At 38.9% G+C, this 17388-nt stretch overlaps 1 protein-coding gene across 1 annotated transcript in view; it reads left to right on the top strand.

The window, feature by feature from the left end:
* The window catches only part of LOC139304411 (cadherin-12-like), a 55386-nt gene that overhangs the window by 6206 nt on the left and 31792 nt on the right, over positions 1 to 17388 (top strand). The window contains exons 2-4 of the mRNA XM_070928342.1: positions 9577 to 9871; positions 12981 to 13100; positions 14755 to 14922. Of these exons, the coding sequence (XP_070784443.1) occupies positions 9577 to 9871; positions 12981 to 13100; positions 14755 to 14922 (583 nt within the window). The remainder of the gene's footprint in view (positions 1 to 9576; positions 9872 to 12980; positions 13101 to 14754; positions 14923 to 17388) is intronic.

Consider the following 17388-nt stretch of genomic DNA (forward strand, 5'->3'; position numbering starts at 1 on the left):
ATGATCTATCCATGACATCCATAAAGCATGTCTAATGCTGTAACTGATTGTTTGACACAACAATACTGCAATCACTGAGATGGGGAACATAGAAATTAGATGACCCTAGACTCCAGTGTCATACAAATATTTAATAACAGGAATTATTCTCAAAAGATATGGATATATGTTTGAATGCCGGTAAAGAAGACGTGGACTATGTAAAATGTGAATAAAACACTCTAAAATGCTCATATATGATCTTATCCATAAATTCATCTAGAATTTTGTTGCCCAAGTAATTCACTGTCAAATGCAAAGTAATTTGAAAGGATTGCTCCCCTGGAGATTATGCATGAGGTGTGCCAATGATTCAACTGCTCGTTACAACATATTAAGAGGTTGAGGGAATTTACAATTGTAATGTAGGTTGATGATGAATGTTGCGAGGAATTCTGAGAAGAACAGCTGAAATAAAAGCTAATGATGCCATTCATCTGTCCTGCCAAAGTAATATATATCATATATTTTGTCCTCATGGGTAATGGTCTTTTCTCCTGAATTGCCTAGATCATATTTCCAAACAGTGTGCTAATGCCCCAATCAGTATCACTTACTACCATGGTCACCATTTTCCATTTGGTCCTTGACATTGATGGGCAATATTGTTGTGATTCTGGGCAGAAAATTGCATTCTGTATGTTGTATCAATATCACTATATTGTTTAATCAAGTGTGATATGAGAATAGGGAATCAAGCCTTAACCCCAGTCTCTAAGATCAATAGCAATCATGTACATTAATGTGGTATGTCAAAAATCATTCTTACACCATGTTATTTGCTATGCAAAAGATAACTTCACACATTTTTGGAAACTTTCAGTAATGTAGAATAAAGCTGCTACTTATTGCATCCTTTTAGTTCCTCAGATTGTAACAGTTATATCAACGACCACGGTTACAAACTTCATCCATCTACAAACAGTGAACACTGAAATGCACTAATACAGCTTCAGAGGTGAATACAACTCAACGGCTTATATCTGTTGTCACACGTCCAAGGTTATATCTGTCAGTCTATTCAATTTTGTCCTCTCTCCGTCTTCCCTCTCTTAATCTCATAGTGATGTTGCTAGGTACGCATCTTGCATCTCCGATACGTTAAAATCCGAAAGGACACGGCAGACTCACCATCATCGTAGCATGCTACTTTCGCTGCAAGAAGACCAATCCTCACCAAACAGATTGTATTTCCACACTCAAGTATTGGCCACTGTATGATTATCTCTGATCATGCTGACGATGCTTTACCGTACAGGGGACGCGGCGTGTTGAAACCATAGAAATAAACCAAACAAACCTGTTAACGAAATCCTGTTTTTTCCCCAATAATCAAAATGCCACCAAAGAAAAGGATCAAACATGTTGCTGGCCAACAAACTGTTGCAGGTATATTTTCTGCTTCTAAATCTTCCTCTGATGTCCCCCTCCCTGCCTCAGCCTCTACTCAGCCAACCAAGAGTCCCTCTACATTGCCTGTACCTCCCGCTGCCTCTACTCCTACAAAGCCTGATGAGCCAACTGCTGCAGATGAGCTGCCACCTTCTGCACCCTATTCCCAAAAAAAGCAAACATTTTTGAAGCAGTGGCTCACCACATTCAAATGGCTGCGCCTCTCAGATGACAATTTCATGTGTGACATTTGTACTAAATACAACAAATCCACCACATCTATGCACAAATCAAACAAATCAAATGCACCAACTATCCACACCCTCACTCGCCATATTTAAGCAAAGGACATCAGTCCTGCTTCAATGTTCTTACCATAATTATCACCACATAACATCAAACACAAGTTTAACACTACAATTTGTCAAAAAACACAAATTCTATAGGGGACTCATTCACTTTCCCTGGGACCCACTCAAATGACTACCTGTGGGTCCTGGGGACTCATTTCTCACAAAAACACTATCAACGTCACTGCTCTCACACAAACACACACACATCCCTACACATGCAGTATAGCCTCATGTGTGTATGTGTGCATTATTTTCCCTCCATCCCTATTACCTGACTGAGGCATGACACAACACAGATAGCAAGCTCCGAGCTGTCAGCAGCAAAGAAATGGCTTGCAAGCCAATATCGATCAGCTATAATAAGCTTGCAGCATTTGACATAGGGTTTTCTTTCCATCAGCAGCTTACCAGTGCAACGACTACCCGTGAAAACTTACCACGCAACCAGCAGTCAAGATGTGGTATGACATCGCACTGGTGTGACAATGCACAAACTTAGAGCCACCTACAACATACCAACATGCCAACATACTGCCACTCTGTCACCACACTACTGGGCTGGTAGGACAGTGGTTGAAAGGCTGTTGGATTGAAGGGTAGTTTCAGACCTAATAATGAATAGCAGCATAAAAATAAATTCAAGACAGCAGTAGGCCAGGGATGCGTACAGATCACCAATGGATAGAGAATGATTTACACTGATTAACAGCACACAGTATGAATTCTGATGGGATGGGATTTATGTAGTATATGCTCTGGTCTTGCTTAAAGCGTAACTCACCGTTAAATACGGATCAGGATAAATGTATTCACAAAGTATAATAAATCACAATAAATAAATAGTACAATAAATGCACTAGTGGCACCTGTAAGGAGACATGTTTATAATGTATACTGGGAAATATCGCTCATTCAACAAGCTAAGGTTCAGTACAAGACGTGTGTTCATGTTTGTAAGTTAGATAAAAAGGCGACTAGCAGGGAAGCTAATGTGGGTTGTTGTTCAAAGTCTGTCTCTCTTGTGTTGTGTATCAGGCTCAGGCTCTGTGTCTGTGTGATGTTACTGCTTTATTCAAGATTTGATTGGCTGTAGAAATAGTAAATATAAATTTCTCCCTTTTGGTTTCTGATTTTCTGACACAGGACAAGTGATTTATAGAGCAGATATGTAGCTGTAGGTGATTTATAGAGCAGATATGTAGCTGTAGCAGATGAAAAAAAATCAGTTGGCCTTTGAATTACATAATCCGCACAGATACTTAATTGCATTTAAAAGAGGAGAAGAACAAGTACGTTCAAACTCTTTTCAGAATGTTTACCGATTAGTAAATGTACTTGCTGGTGCAGGGTTGCTGGGCCATTCAAGGAACAATGTTGGCTCACTATCAGCAAAGAGTTGTGGCTTCCATATGCATTTCTGAGAGGAGCTCCACATAATCCTGGTCGCAGAAATCCAATTACAGCATTTTCTACAGAGGTTGGTTACATTCTCCTCTGAAATCACTCAAATTAATCAATATGCAGGTTCACTGCATAGCCAAAGAGGGACCATGTGCTGCAAATCCTGAAAGTAACAGGGAACACCACCCTCTCTCAGACCCAAAAATTCCCTTTAAAAGAACAATCACTATCCTAAGTATGTGACTATTCTACAGCCAGTACAGATGAGCTACAATTTACCAATGTGTACCAGTAGTTGAGTAGCTGCAGTAAATAGAAGTACTTTGCACCAATAGGAGGTGAGTAATGTTCCTGCCAATATTGTTTTGACAACACCGTTGATGCACTGGCTGGCCATCTGCATTGCCTCAACTGTTCCAGATAGGGCAAGATGGCCTAATGTTCAGAGAATACATTGTGGAAATTACAGGTCAAGGCTCTGAACCCTGTAATATCTAACGCATGTCCATAAAAAGTCATAAATCCCGGCAAAATTAGGTTAAGCAAGACCCTGAAGTTCTTTATGAACACTGAAACATCCTTTTGACAAAAACATGAACTGAATAAAATGTCCTTCTTGACATCTTGAAAAACTGTGAACACTGAGCAATCGCCTGAGAAAAAAAAAATCATGAAAACAAACATAATTACTCAAACAGATGGTGTGAGTTTGGATGGTAACGGGAATCTTAATTCACTTCTTCACACTACCTGTTCCGTTTTTTTATAGCTGCCATGTCAACGGGTACCCTGAACAGAGCATCTTGCTAATTATGCTGAAATGAAATCATGACAAATTGAGTGTAAAGACATTCTCACAATAATATGTGAGCATATCATCATGCCATCTCAACGCACCAGCTCATTCTGCACATGCTTTATGCTAACCAAATGTATGTGTGCCGTTTTGGATTTACATAAGGTTATCAGTAAAGCCATCATTTGAATTCTGCATGCATAATTTTGTTAGTTGATGAGTTATATATTGAAAAGGAATTTCCTTCTCTTTAGTATAATCAGTCATTTTCTTTTGACATTCTGCCAAGAATGTTGTGACTATGATTCTGCCTCTTGTCTACTGAGTCCAATGGGTGTTTGTAGTTTAAAAGAAGCCCTTGTCTGCCTCCCTTTTAATGAATCTCTCTATATAATTGATTACCATTGTTAGAGTAATGGAATTTTTAATTATTATCAGTCAACTTTCACTTATAATTAATGGCGCACAGTTCCTATTCTTTTTATATTTGCATTTCTTTTTCATCTTTAATTGTGCAGTGCTGAATCGATTTGCAGGTGCCTCTCTCGGGTACTTGTATTGAATAAACTGCAAATGTGAAAAATATGCTTAGGAAGTTTTCTCCCTTTTCTTGTCAGTCAAAGGACAGCTAAATGCAAACTCCCCATTAATCATAAACATAAAGTGATAACTTATTCAATAGTACACAAAAATATGAGTCTGCCCAAATTACAGAGTATACTAATGCCCAATCCAGCTTCTGTTCAGAAAAGTATTTTGTGCTGATGATTATTAGGATTGAACAAGAGTTATTAATGTAGTCTCTACCTGCCTTTAAATGCCTTTGTGCAGTGTAGTACATATGATATGATGGAAACTTTCATGAACACCTAAACAATATCATGCAATCCAAAACAACTACCTGCAACAGATAGTGCTGTGAAGCTTAGCATGCTTAATTTTTGAGTGTGTGTCAGAAAGATGTTGAGTCGGCTCTACAAAGTATAGACTTACCACCAGGTGTGGGTGATAATTTAGATTAACATCTTGTAATATAATGCAGTCACAAAGTGTGTCAACAAAATTCTCAACAAAACATTCTCAACAAAATTGGAACATTATATTTTTCGCAACAGCATCTGTTGCAGTTGATTTGTATTGGATTGCACAAGGTGTTCATGTTGTTGTGTGCACCCCTGTAGGCCTATTTCTGTCAGCAAAGTATTTTTTTTTGGCTCGGTCTAACTGTTTTGTGGATCCTATTATGACTACATTGTTGTAACAGTCCATCTGCCACTCTGATCTCTCTGGTACGCCACAAGCAAAACTTTCATCATGGCAAAGAATGACATTGTTGGTCACTGGTATTGTCATTGCATCTGTCTAACAGGACAAAACTGTTGCAACACTCACATCTTGTGATAATCTAGTGCAAATGATGCCGTGCTAATGGATTGCAAAAGATTACTGGATTACAAAACACTGGGAAACAAGATGGATAATAAATGAACAGTTACACAAAAGAACTGCTCTTGTTGCAGGATCCCCAGTTACTATCTGACTAAAACAAAGTGTACTGGAATGCTGGAGTTTTATTAAAGACTGGCAAACCTGGAAGCACAATTTTCAGGGGAGCACCTGAGGGCAACAACACACTTTAACCATACTGCTGACAGCCAAAAGGCCCATAAGAAATAGTTCCCTTTCATTTGGCTCAAATGAAAATGCAATTGTTGGATGACTGCATTTTGTATGTATTATCTACGGCTACTAAAACCAATCCATACCCTACTGTGTCTACATTTTACAAGTTAAAGATTAAAAATGTTTCAGATAAAAACACACAAACTCATAGCACTCAAGCTCACTTTTCATAGTTAAGGGTTTAAACACATAACGGCTGATATGGTTAACCACAGCGAATATTTTTTACCGGCTATGCATTTCAACCTAAATAACATTTTCCAACAAAACCAGATACAAAAAAAACAAAAGAAGGACACACATATTTGCACACATACACACAGGCAAGCTAGTGGTACAGTGATGGCACGACAGCCTAAACCCTAGCAGCACTGAAAAGAACAGAATAGAATAGATTCGAATAAATAGATAATTCCATCACAGCATCAACTTCAAATATGCCATCAAAGATTCTTCACTGAAGTCAAACTTCCTACACTAGTGTTACTATATATATATATTTATAAGTCAACAACACGGCATGACATGGCCTGACAAATAAATGTCCATCAATCGCCAACACCCCTAAAGCAGGTGGGACAAAACCACAGTGAGCACAAGCAACTGGGTGGTACAGCAACCAATACTAGTATAACGGCACGGCGGCCAAGCAGCACAGAGTAGAATACAATAAAATAATGTCCTACCTTTTGCAGTCAAACAACGTCTCCAAAGTGTGTCCAATCTGCCATCCAGTCCATAACTCCATCTGTGTGCAAAACCATCAAAAAATCTTTTTTATACAAACCGTTTCATACATACCAAATGTTTTCTGTTGCGTAACATGATTTCTAAGATTCACAACATGTTACAAAAGATGTTTTGTGTAATAAATAGAAATCATAACATTCAATCATCTGCTGTGATGCAAGATTTGTGATCAGCAAACTTAAATTCACACAAAAGCCCACAGAATCAAATAAATAGCATAGCAGCCAACAAATCCTCAACAGCACGGCAGCCAGCAAGCAAACAGCATAATGAATCATAGAATAAAATAGAATAAAATAGAGAAAATAGAAAAGAATGTCACTTCTCTACCAAATACATGTCTGTGCACACACAAGCAAACACAAGACTGGACAATAATTTGAATGCGTTATACATAATTATAAATATGAATGAGAATATTTTTATCAGGTTGTGTCAAATGTATTTAAACTCACATGAATAAACTTACATGACAAGACATGCAAAACATGAAAAATAAAAACTCCAATGACTAATTTTATTAGTTTCCACGTTAATTATAATTTAGACATGATAAGTGAGTCATATAATTACTTAATTTTCATACAATATCAGCACACAATTCCACTGAAAGCCAATAAATTGTAATAAATGATCTGCACTCACACACATTGCACATGTAAAGCAAGATAAGTCATATACTAACTTTTACAGTCACAAGTGATCCACATCAGGAATATCTGGAGATGACTGAAGTTCAGAAGAAGAGTCCTTTAAAAGTTCAGGTGTCTATTTTTTTTTTTTTTTGCTAGCGACACAACAGTTGACGTTAAGCTAGCTCCGTTTCCAAGGTGACGGAAGCTCACCTCTCGACTGCGTGGCGTTTCCCTCAGAAAAGTCTTCTTGAGGTATGACGTTTAATACACAGAGCAAGTAAAGTCATTAGAGTTAGCGTTTGAGTAACGTTACGTCCAAGTATTTCCAAAACGTCGTCCGGTGTTCTGTATATGTATCCAGGTTACATTAATTAACTTTTCATGCACCTCTTCTCTTGCTAACCCCAGGCAGGGTCTCGGTGGTGCGCACTTTCTTTTAGCTAGCCGTCCTCCTGCGTAGTTTAAATATATTGGCGCTGGCTCGTCCATTCACCCAAGTGAAATAGCCAACTTTACAGCCTCAAACTACCCGGAGCCGTTCCTCTTTTCCCGTTGCTTTGCTAATGGCTATGGTAAACGCTGAGTGCTTCCTTCTGAACTTCTGAACTCCAAATTGCCCGACTAAAAGATGGCTGCCGAGTTCGGTTTACTTGTAGCTTGGGCGGTAATATCCTCGTTCCCTTGCTCCCTCATTTTGTCTCCTTGTAGCAAGGAAAAAGCAGCTGAGGTAAACAGCCAGGGTTAAACTTTACACATTTATTTCTCGTTAGACGTCCAGACATAATAATCCTAAAACTTGGGTATCATAACTTTAATAATTAAATAAGTATGGTAACCAGCTCTAGTGCCCACCAAAAGCAAATTGTAGAGGGTGCAAAACTGCAAATTTGAAACAGGGGTGGTTGTCATTGCATATATTGGGCTTCAGCTGTGAAAATATAAATTCATCTTCATCACCACATTTTTAAAGTTCTCCAAAAAAGGTAAATCAACAATTAGGTAACCTTATCTCGTGCCAAGTAAAGATAAATGGGGAGTTTAGTTTTGTAATCTCCTTTATTTCTATTATCAGATTGTCTAGTTTGTGGAACATATTGTTCATATTATTTATATGGACAATACATAATTTACATTTCAGATTTGTGCTCATTGCATAAAATGTTATGGGACCCAGTTGTCACCCAACAAGGGTTATGTACCAAAAATAATTCAAAATCATTTGAATAGTAATGAATAATGCACCATGGGTGAGAACATTATAATGCCATGCTATGCTTGTGTGAACTGGGCAATTTGCACTGAATCACCAATTACTCCTAGTGTGGTTGTGCTTGTGTCTGCGTGTCTTGGGTTGTTTTGAATCGTAACCTACAGAGAATTTATAGCTGCATCCCAAATTTCCTCTCCTCTCAATGGCTGCCACTACCATGGAGGTTCACTGGAAACATGCTTATATGCAAATGATAGCTTAAAATTCACAAGTGGGGTAAAAAGAAAAAAAGAGAGAGACTAAATTACAAAAACAAAGACAGTGTCAGTTTGTGGATTCATCCAGTTGTTGGTGCATGGCAGCTATGGTTAGGGAAAGATCTTGGCTATGGTACATAAAATGTGGTTAAGATATGATCAGGGTTCAGCAACTAAAGCATTTGGCGAGGGATAGGGAAAGACCGGGATCATGGTTTATAAAAACGTAAACATTAACTGCAGGCACCAGCATGAAAGTTTGACACGCTACAAGCCCAAACACCTTCACCTCTCCGGGGATAGGACCACTGTTCACCGGTGTTGGTGGAAATTCCATGCCATTGTTAAGGAGGCAAAAATCCATATCTATATATGGTGATGATCACATTGTATTAGAGCTTTTAAATATTTAAAAGGCTTTGAATTGTATGACTGATCTCCCCAGCGAGGTAAACATAACTATGTCAATAAGCTTTCCAGCACCATCCCAGAATGTGTTTGTTTTGTACAAAGAGAGCTGCCGTGGTCCTGGATCTATATTAACAAAGATGTTCTCTGGCTGTAGTAGTGATATTTTGCAACAGTGCTGAGAGTCATCTGGTTATAGACCTCCGCTGTCAGGTGAAGGTATTAAACAGTTTTCTTGTGGAAAACAAGTGTTTACCTCACACAGTCTGATCTTTGCCACTTTGAGAAAAACTCCTATTTCCTATCTCACATAAGAGAAGATTTTTGAGTCATGCTTGAATAGAACTGGGTCCACAATGTTGAAGCCTTATCACTGCAGCGTAATTGCACTGAGAGAATACATTATTTATGAGAGATTTAGCCTCATTAATCTGTGAAACGCTCAGAAAGTATGATCATTTTATTTTTCTCCTGACTTAGTGTTTTGCAGATCTTTGCAGAGACATGAATTTGTTCTTTGATGCGCAGTCAGTTTCCTTGACTGTCTTTGTGAAATAGTGTTCTTTGACAGCTCTTCCCCAGTGCTTTCAATGAATCATTATCTGTGCCAATGTTTGCACTCAACCTGTCTTTTTCCGCTTTTGTCTTTCAGCTGCACACTGACCTCGATACGGGGGACAGTGCGGTGAAGTACACTCTCTCGGGGGACGGGGCAGGCTCCATTTTCACAATTGACCAAACAACGGGGGACATCCATGCCTTAAGGAGCCTTGACAGGGAGGAGAAGCCTTACTACACCCTACGCGCCCAGGCTGTTGACATCAACACCAACAGGCCCTTAGAGCCTGAATCAGAATTTGTAATCAAGGTTCAAGACATCAACGACAATGAGCCAAAGTTCCTGGAGGGACCGTATACGGCCAGTGTCCCTGAGATGTCACCTGTGGGTAAGTGGCCATCTGCAGTGACGTGTTCTGTCCACTAAAGAAAGAGAAGCCTGTACTTTCCTTTGTTTATTAGATTTCTTTGCAAGGAAAGTTTTGTTTTCTCCTCCTGAACCACAGAATACAAAAGTTGAGTTTCAGGAGCATCACAGGTACCCCCAAACAGATTTTGACATTTCAGAGAACCAGTTATTCTTGGTGTGCCCTGAGTATATTTCACAGCTTTGTCTTTATACATTCCCCCTGGAACAGATCAAGGTAATTCGCTGGGAGAATGGTTCCTCTTGATCTGAATGGCAATGAAGCCCTCAAAACTCCCCAAATCAGCAGTCTCTAGAGTATGGGTAGAAAGCAGGAACAACATAGCCTAGCCGCAGTTAACACTATAAATCATAAGCTGCTCTGCAACTCTTTACTGTAGAGTCAGAGAAGCTTTCAAGTTTATCAGAAACACATCTAGTGTGACCATAGTAACAGAGATTAGCCTTAAAAACCACCCACAGAATGAACCGAGTAGATCATCAATTAGATAACTGACAGAAAACAAATTAACTTTAATTTAGATAATCACGTCTACAAATGTAATAACTTTGAGGTTTAGTTACTATGAATAGATACCTGCCATTAGTGTTGACACTTCCATCAATTTGTTGGACTTGTGAGAGACAGATTCAAGAATAATTAATTCAAATGAAAGCAGCAGTGGTGGAGAGATCCTGACTTTTAGTCCTTAGTATGAGTCATGCCCCAAAAGGTCTGGATCAAACATTTCCCACAATGCAACTATATAGTGTCTTTCATTAGACGCTCCCTGCCTGATAAATCTTCACATCTTTAAAACTCCATACATGCAGTTTGTAAAACAGGCTTTCTCTTGTAAAAAGTCTCAAGCCCGAACTGAAATACCCTGATGACATCAACAGAAAGGTTAGAGTTTTAATCCTCGTGATGAGTAAACTGAACTTCATGTGTTAATTTGGTGCCCCCTTAATCCTAATAACATGAGCAATCACTCGTGAAAATATTTCCTTTTTAAGATGAGGCTAAATTTGAATGTACAGCATTTTATGTGTTATATTTCTTAAATAAATGTGTTTAAAAGAACATTAAAGATAGAATACCCCAAAGGTAATTTCTATGTGATTAAGATCTTGGATATCAAATCAGTTTAACATCAAAAACCTGTCAGGGCTTTTTGTGCTGGAGCTGGAAATCAAGTAGAATCACAAAATATGTACTTACAGGAAGGCAAATGAATCACTCTGACTGATTATAAAACAAGACTAAATAAACTGTTGGTTTAGAAATAACCTTCACTGTCACTTGTTACAGACTATAAAAAGTAACACTGATAATTGTTGCCGATGCAGAGGGACATCACTATCAAAAAATACCTTTGCTGAGAATTAAATTCATGTGAGAAGTTAACTTTACTGATAGTGCAAATACTTGGGGAGAAGCAACCATTGTATAAACATCAAACCAGCTAAAGTCTTTATCAATATTTATACCAGCAGACTAGTGAGATCAATGGGTTCATTATCTGTTACACCCCTCTTGTTGTCTTTGGCTAGAATCCCCCTAGGGATGTTTTTATGTAGCAGGGCAAAACAAAAACTAAAAGAGAGAAATGCTGAACATGAATATGCAATAACTGTTAGTGATGAAGACTAATCCATGGCCAAACATTACACAGTCACTCATGGCAATAATCCGGAGACTCCCTTAGAGTTGTTAGCAATTAGCTTATCCCTGAATCATTTAGAGAAAGTGACAGATTTTGAAGTGTTTCAAAGAGTTGCCTGAAAAAGTGTTTAACAAAATGCCTTAAACACTTGAATGGCTGAATGTGTTGATTTCACTCCGTGTCCCCAGACCTGCATGTCATATCAGACTTTTACATGTAACTCTGCAGACGTCCTTTCCCAATTGCACTAATTCTTCTCTTTCTCTTCATATTTAAATACATAATATCTGTGTACATTGTAAATAAATTAAACTTTCACTGCATGTGAAGTATTCGAGCTGTGTATTTCCTCTCCTTTGCTGAACTGAAAAGGTGTTAATGTATTATCTCATCTATTGTATATCCGTGTTGAACACGATGCAGTCCTTCTCTGGCATGTCTAATCAGGCATGTGTGGCTTTGTTATGGACAATTGAGACACTAATCTTTCTCACCTAATGTTTTAATGCCATTGTTACCATCTGCTCAGACTGCAAAGCCTATTTAATATACAGCAAGTTCTTTACAGGCTTACCGGAATTTTAAATGACCATGTAAATGCCATCCCTCTGGTCAGTGTCTCCTGTTCATAGTAAAAAATCTGCCGTTGAAAATATTTTACACTGCATGTTTTTAAACTAGCCTGATGTGGGTATGTGATTGATACATGGGCATATGTGTGCAGAGCTGTCTGCCTGTGAAGGAATCCATGTCAACCTGTCTGCAAGTAGTGTTCCTGAAGAATCTGCCCATCTGCCCAAGAAACACCAGGCTTTTGTCTTGGAGTAACACAATAATCAGGCTGACAGGGCTTTTTTTTTGTTGGCTACTCTTCTCAAACTGGAAACTTTGTATTGAATCTGTTGAATTTAAATACACGATAAATAAGGACTGAGTTAATGGAATAGTGTTTTCAATGCCAGCTAGTTAAGGGTGATGAGCCAAACCTCCAACAAGTAATTATTCTGTCCCTCTTACGGCAGGAGTTTGGAAGACTGCCATCCTAATACTATTCTTGCCATGGCTCTTTGTTTTTCTTAATGGTAGCATTGTTTAATGAATGGTTGCTCAAGAGCTTTTTTACCCTTGCGTTATTTTTTTAAATAATTCCCATTTAGTCATGCTACAAATGTGCAAATCAAAACATACAACAGGAAAACTGAACAACATCTCAACACATCCTTTCTCCTCCACACTCCTCGTTGCACTCTATCAGGGACTTTGACTGTTCAGTAGTAGCTGTAGCTTTCTCTGTTGTGATTCATCGTTCATTAGTGTCAGGTGAGATTGTTCAGTAAACTGATGAACTTCAAAGAGTTTGGATTTCAGTCTCACGAGGAAACAAATTAAGTCAAAGTCGATATGTCTTCCCACTCTTTTCCACAGGGACGTATGTGACGCAAGTGACAGCCACAGATGCAGATGACCCTACCTACGGAAACAGTGCGAGAGTGGTATACAGCATCCTCCATGGCCAGCCGTACTTCTCTGTTGATCCTAAAACAGGTAAAGTTCTTATCCTTGCTGATTTATGTGACAAAATGCTGATTTAGTCAGTGTAAAGTTCATAAACATCTCTACATTTTTACTTGAAATATGCAAGTAAAAGAATCAGTACCTGTATGCCTGGCAATTGCAGCAAGGCAGTGAAATACGGTTATCTAGGCCATTAGCCTTGAATGTGTGCAATATAGTGTGGACCTGGTAGCATATATCATGAGAATAAAATCCAGAATTGACCCCTGGGCCACTCCACAAATCAGTGGGCCACAAAAGGGCACATGCTCTCCAATAAAGACAGTGAACGATTTATTTGTATCAAACAATACATTTATATCAAGCAGCACTAATATATTTTAATGATTTTTCAGCTTTTTAAGCATAGTAGCTGTAACTATAGTAGTTACTAGCTTGCTGGGGTGGAGGAATGCCACCACCTTTTTGCAACATATTAAAATGTCCCACAAACTCAGCATCAGGAAATAAAATGCAATCCCAAAACCACCAGTGACTTTGTGAATCTTTGCTGCAAGGATAGTGAGGTGTCAGTGTTGCGTACAGATAGCCATCAAACCGCTATAGCAGGTATCTTCAAGTGAAATCACCAAGTAATACAACAACATTTGATGCTGAAACATTGCCATTATATAGTTATTTCCACATTGTAGGAGGAAAATGGCAGTGAAAAGGTCGTAGAGTGGCAGCAAGGTAGGGTATGGCAGATGATTGCTTTAAATCTGAAATACCTTCATACCACCAGTGTTTGAAGGTAGTGGGCTGATGTTGGCTTACTATCTGGGACAGTTCAAAGCATATGAAAATAGGTTCATACGTATCACACAGGCAGATACGGTGGAATCCATCGCTGATTATGCCACTCATTCCAAAGCTTTACAGAGCACATACTGTGACTGTATTTCAGACGGATGCTGGAAGAAATCAAACTGTTAAAGTAAATGTTTGCCCTGCTGGGCCCGTATCTATCAAACGCACATCAACAAGGGGAACAAACACTGGGAGGGAAAAAGGTTTGCAAGGGGAGGGGGGCGACAACAACATACATAAATCTCCATGCATGTCACAGAATTATCCCTCTGAGAGACGGACATTCCCCTTCTCCAAAAAAGATGACAGAACCTTCAAAAATACACATAATCTTTGATTTTGGATTCATACATGTTAGGGGTTTGAGGATCAAATGGGACAACCTCACCATATTAAATGGAATAAAAAGGAGGGAAAAAGTGCAGACCCACCTATGCTGCCTGCTTCCTTTTAGCCTGCCAACCTCCCACTGACCTAGCTATTAATCTGCAGTACAAACGCTCTCTGATCTCAGGGTCTCTGATCCTCAAGTGAATCATTATATGGCTTCACCAGAGTTCCCTATTGAATGTCAAGTGTCTCCAGTTTGTGAAATGACCTCTATTTCAGCCTTGGTCAAAGCCACATGTGCAGCTTCTTAGGTGGAAATATACTGTGGATTTTAAAGTAAATTGTGCAGTTGGCGTCAAACATATTTCATGGGACTTTATGTTAAACGCTTTTTCCCCTTTGTCTTTTTTCATCTCACTATCACTATCTCTCACTTTCTTCTCTTCTTCCCCTATTTCTCACTCCTTTAATATCTGAATTTCTCATCCATCTTGCTGTACACCAGGGGTTATTAAAACAGCCTTGCCCAATATGGACAGAGAGGTGAAGGAACAGTACCAGGTATTAATCCAGGCCAAGGACATGGGAGGCCAGCTGGGGGGGCTGGCCGGGACCACCACCGTCAACATCACCCTCAGCGATGTCAACGATAATCCACCCAGGTTCTCTAAAAGTGAGTGCCCTTTGCAGATTATAGACACACTTTATTAGACATAAATATAATGACTCTTTAACAACACACCGACATTCATTTGTGAAAAACAATAATAATGCAGATGACCTTACGCAGGTACACACATTTTATGATAACAAAATGAACACATTGCAATTATAACAGGGCAGGGGGTATTCATTATGTCTACTCTTTGTAATTGGTTTTCATTATTTGACATTATGTTCTGTTGTAAGCAAAGGCCTATTTATTTAGCATGATTGCATCTACAGCTACTACTCCTGGCAAATAAACCAGGATTGGTGTTATTTTGCTCATGGGGCATCCTTCTATATTTAGATCAGGCATGATGGTGCTGCACCAGGGATCAGTCAGTGTATTTAAACACTGTATTTTATCCGGTATTTTGTATAAGCTGCTAAACCAGATTAATTTGATTGTACCATTCACCGGGTCATGTAAAAAGCCAAGCTTGAATAAAAATACTCGTTTCTGTAAACACATCGATCTGTAAAAGCTTCTCTACATATACTAAGCATAAATATTAAACTATGTGCACAATGTATTCTATTCCAAAATAGCAAGCGTACGACGAGAAAGCAAAATACTGTTCTGTATTGATGCGGTCTTTCTCAGGTATTTTGCAGCGACACCGAATGGTCTCCTCTGAATGTAAATATAGGCAGTCAGACGGTCAAGCTCCTTTGCCTGCGAGGAAAAGATGATATTTCCATAATGCTGTCACAGCACAGAGGTTTGGGCCAAATATCGCATCTCCTCTGCCCTGTCCCAAATCCTTCCTTTGTCTTCTTCTCTTTTCCATGTATAGCAGGCCTACAGGTTAAAAAAATGTGTGGTGGCCATATTGGAGGACCTCATCAGATGATTCAGCTATAATGTTGCATTCATCCCACATCTGTCTTTTCCAGAAATCTGTTTTTTTCCTCCCTAGTTATTATAGATTAAGTATTTGTAAACCGCCAATCCCCTGAATGAACCCCTGTGATGGCACCAGATGTGATTTCAACTGCAAAGCCTGCAGTGGTCATGACTAACAGCAGTGTATATACCTGCATGTGTGCATGTGGCTTTGCTGATTTATCTTAGAAGCTTGTTAACCCGCTGATAGTGGGTTAACAGCTGTTAACTTTCTGTAACTTCTGTAACCTGCACGTTGTTCCTGCAGTGGAGCTAGCAAAAAGAAAAGTTCTTGTCCTATCCTTTAAAGGACATGGACCTTAAAACACTTTAAATTAATACATGTCCTTGAAAGTACTTGATTATTTATTGAAATTATAGCACCCAAATTCACCCATATGCCTCAGCTCCCCTTTCTCAATCCTAGGATCAACACTGAGGAAAAAAGCTTCCACAGTAAAATTGAGGAATAACAAATGAGAGGTAGTGCAATAACATACATCACAGCAGGACCAGTATCTCATCGTGTAGCATGACCTCTAGTATAGTATTGATTTCAAACAACATTTAATGCAACATTTTTCAATAACCTAAGAAAAGACGAGTATTTTCCTTTTGTTTCAGTACATTTATTTCTTCACTATCTCTTTCTAGTGCCTAGTAACAGCCCGCCTTATTGAAGACATTTAGTTCATCCATATCCAAGTTTGATGCAGTTGTGTGTCAAGTAGCACTGTCCTCAAAATGAGTTTCTAAGAGACTCGTACATTCCTTTATCTCTGGCACATCGTCTTCTCTTAAGCTGAAGTTCAAGGTGGGGTTTATTTGTCATATAAGGGCCAAATGAATCAAATTCCAATAAACAAATCGTATTTTTCTAGAACCAGTCTTGGCTGATTCTTTGTAGCAGCAGAGAAATGTGTCAAGAATTAGTTTAATCAAATGGAAGAATGTGGTAAGAATTTGGTTAAAATAAATGTCAACAAAACAGTGAAGCGGGTCAAGGACTCAGGCATCCATGCTACACTGTGTTTATAAGCACTCTGGGCTATTCATCGCAACTGAATAAGTGAATTACACAAGTATTGAATGTTAGGGATAAATACCCCAAAACAATCCACATCCTCAGAGTGATTTTGGCACTATTATAGTGTATAGTGTATAGTATTACTGAATTGCCCATTGCACCTCCATGATGCCACCAGGTGTTTGCCCTAGATTTGCGATGCAACAGTAAAGTTTTCATTTATCTGGCACATGCAGATGCTATTGTTTGAATGGCTAGCCGTCTCAGAGAGTGAAGGGAAACACAGGAAAAGATTGATTTCCACCTATTGTCAGGTGTAAGTGATAATCAATCAATCCACTGTTTGTTTGTAGATTTCCTCCAAAGTCCTCAGCAGTGACTCTTCTGCTGTTGGAAGTATAAAAGCCCTGGGCCCCTCGTGTTTGTTGATCTTACAGGTTGAGCAAGCCAATTACAAGGAGCTGAGCAGCCTTGATGTCCAAACACGTCAAAATTGAATAATGTCATGCCTATAACTACAG

The sequence above is a fragment of the Enoplosus armatus genome, chromosome 21, assembly GCF_043641665.1.
Source record: "Enoplosus armatus isolate fEnoArm2 chromosome 21, fEnoArm2.hap1, whole genome shotgun sequence".
NCBI classification, from domain to species: domain Eukaryota; kingdom Metazoa; phylum Chordata; class Actinopteri; order Centrarchiformes; family Enoplosidae; genus Enoplosus; species Enoplosus armatus.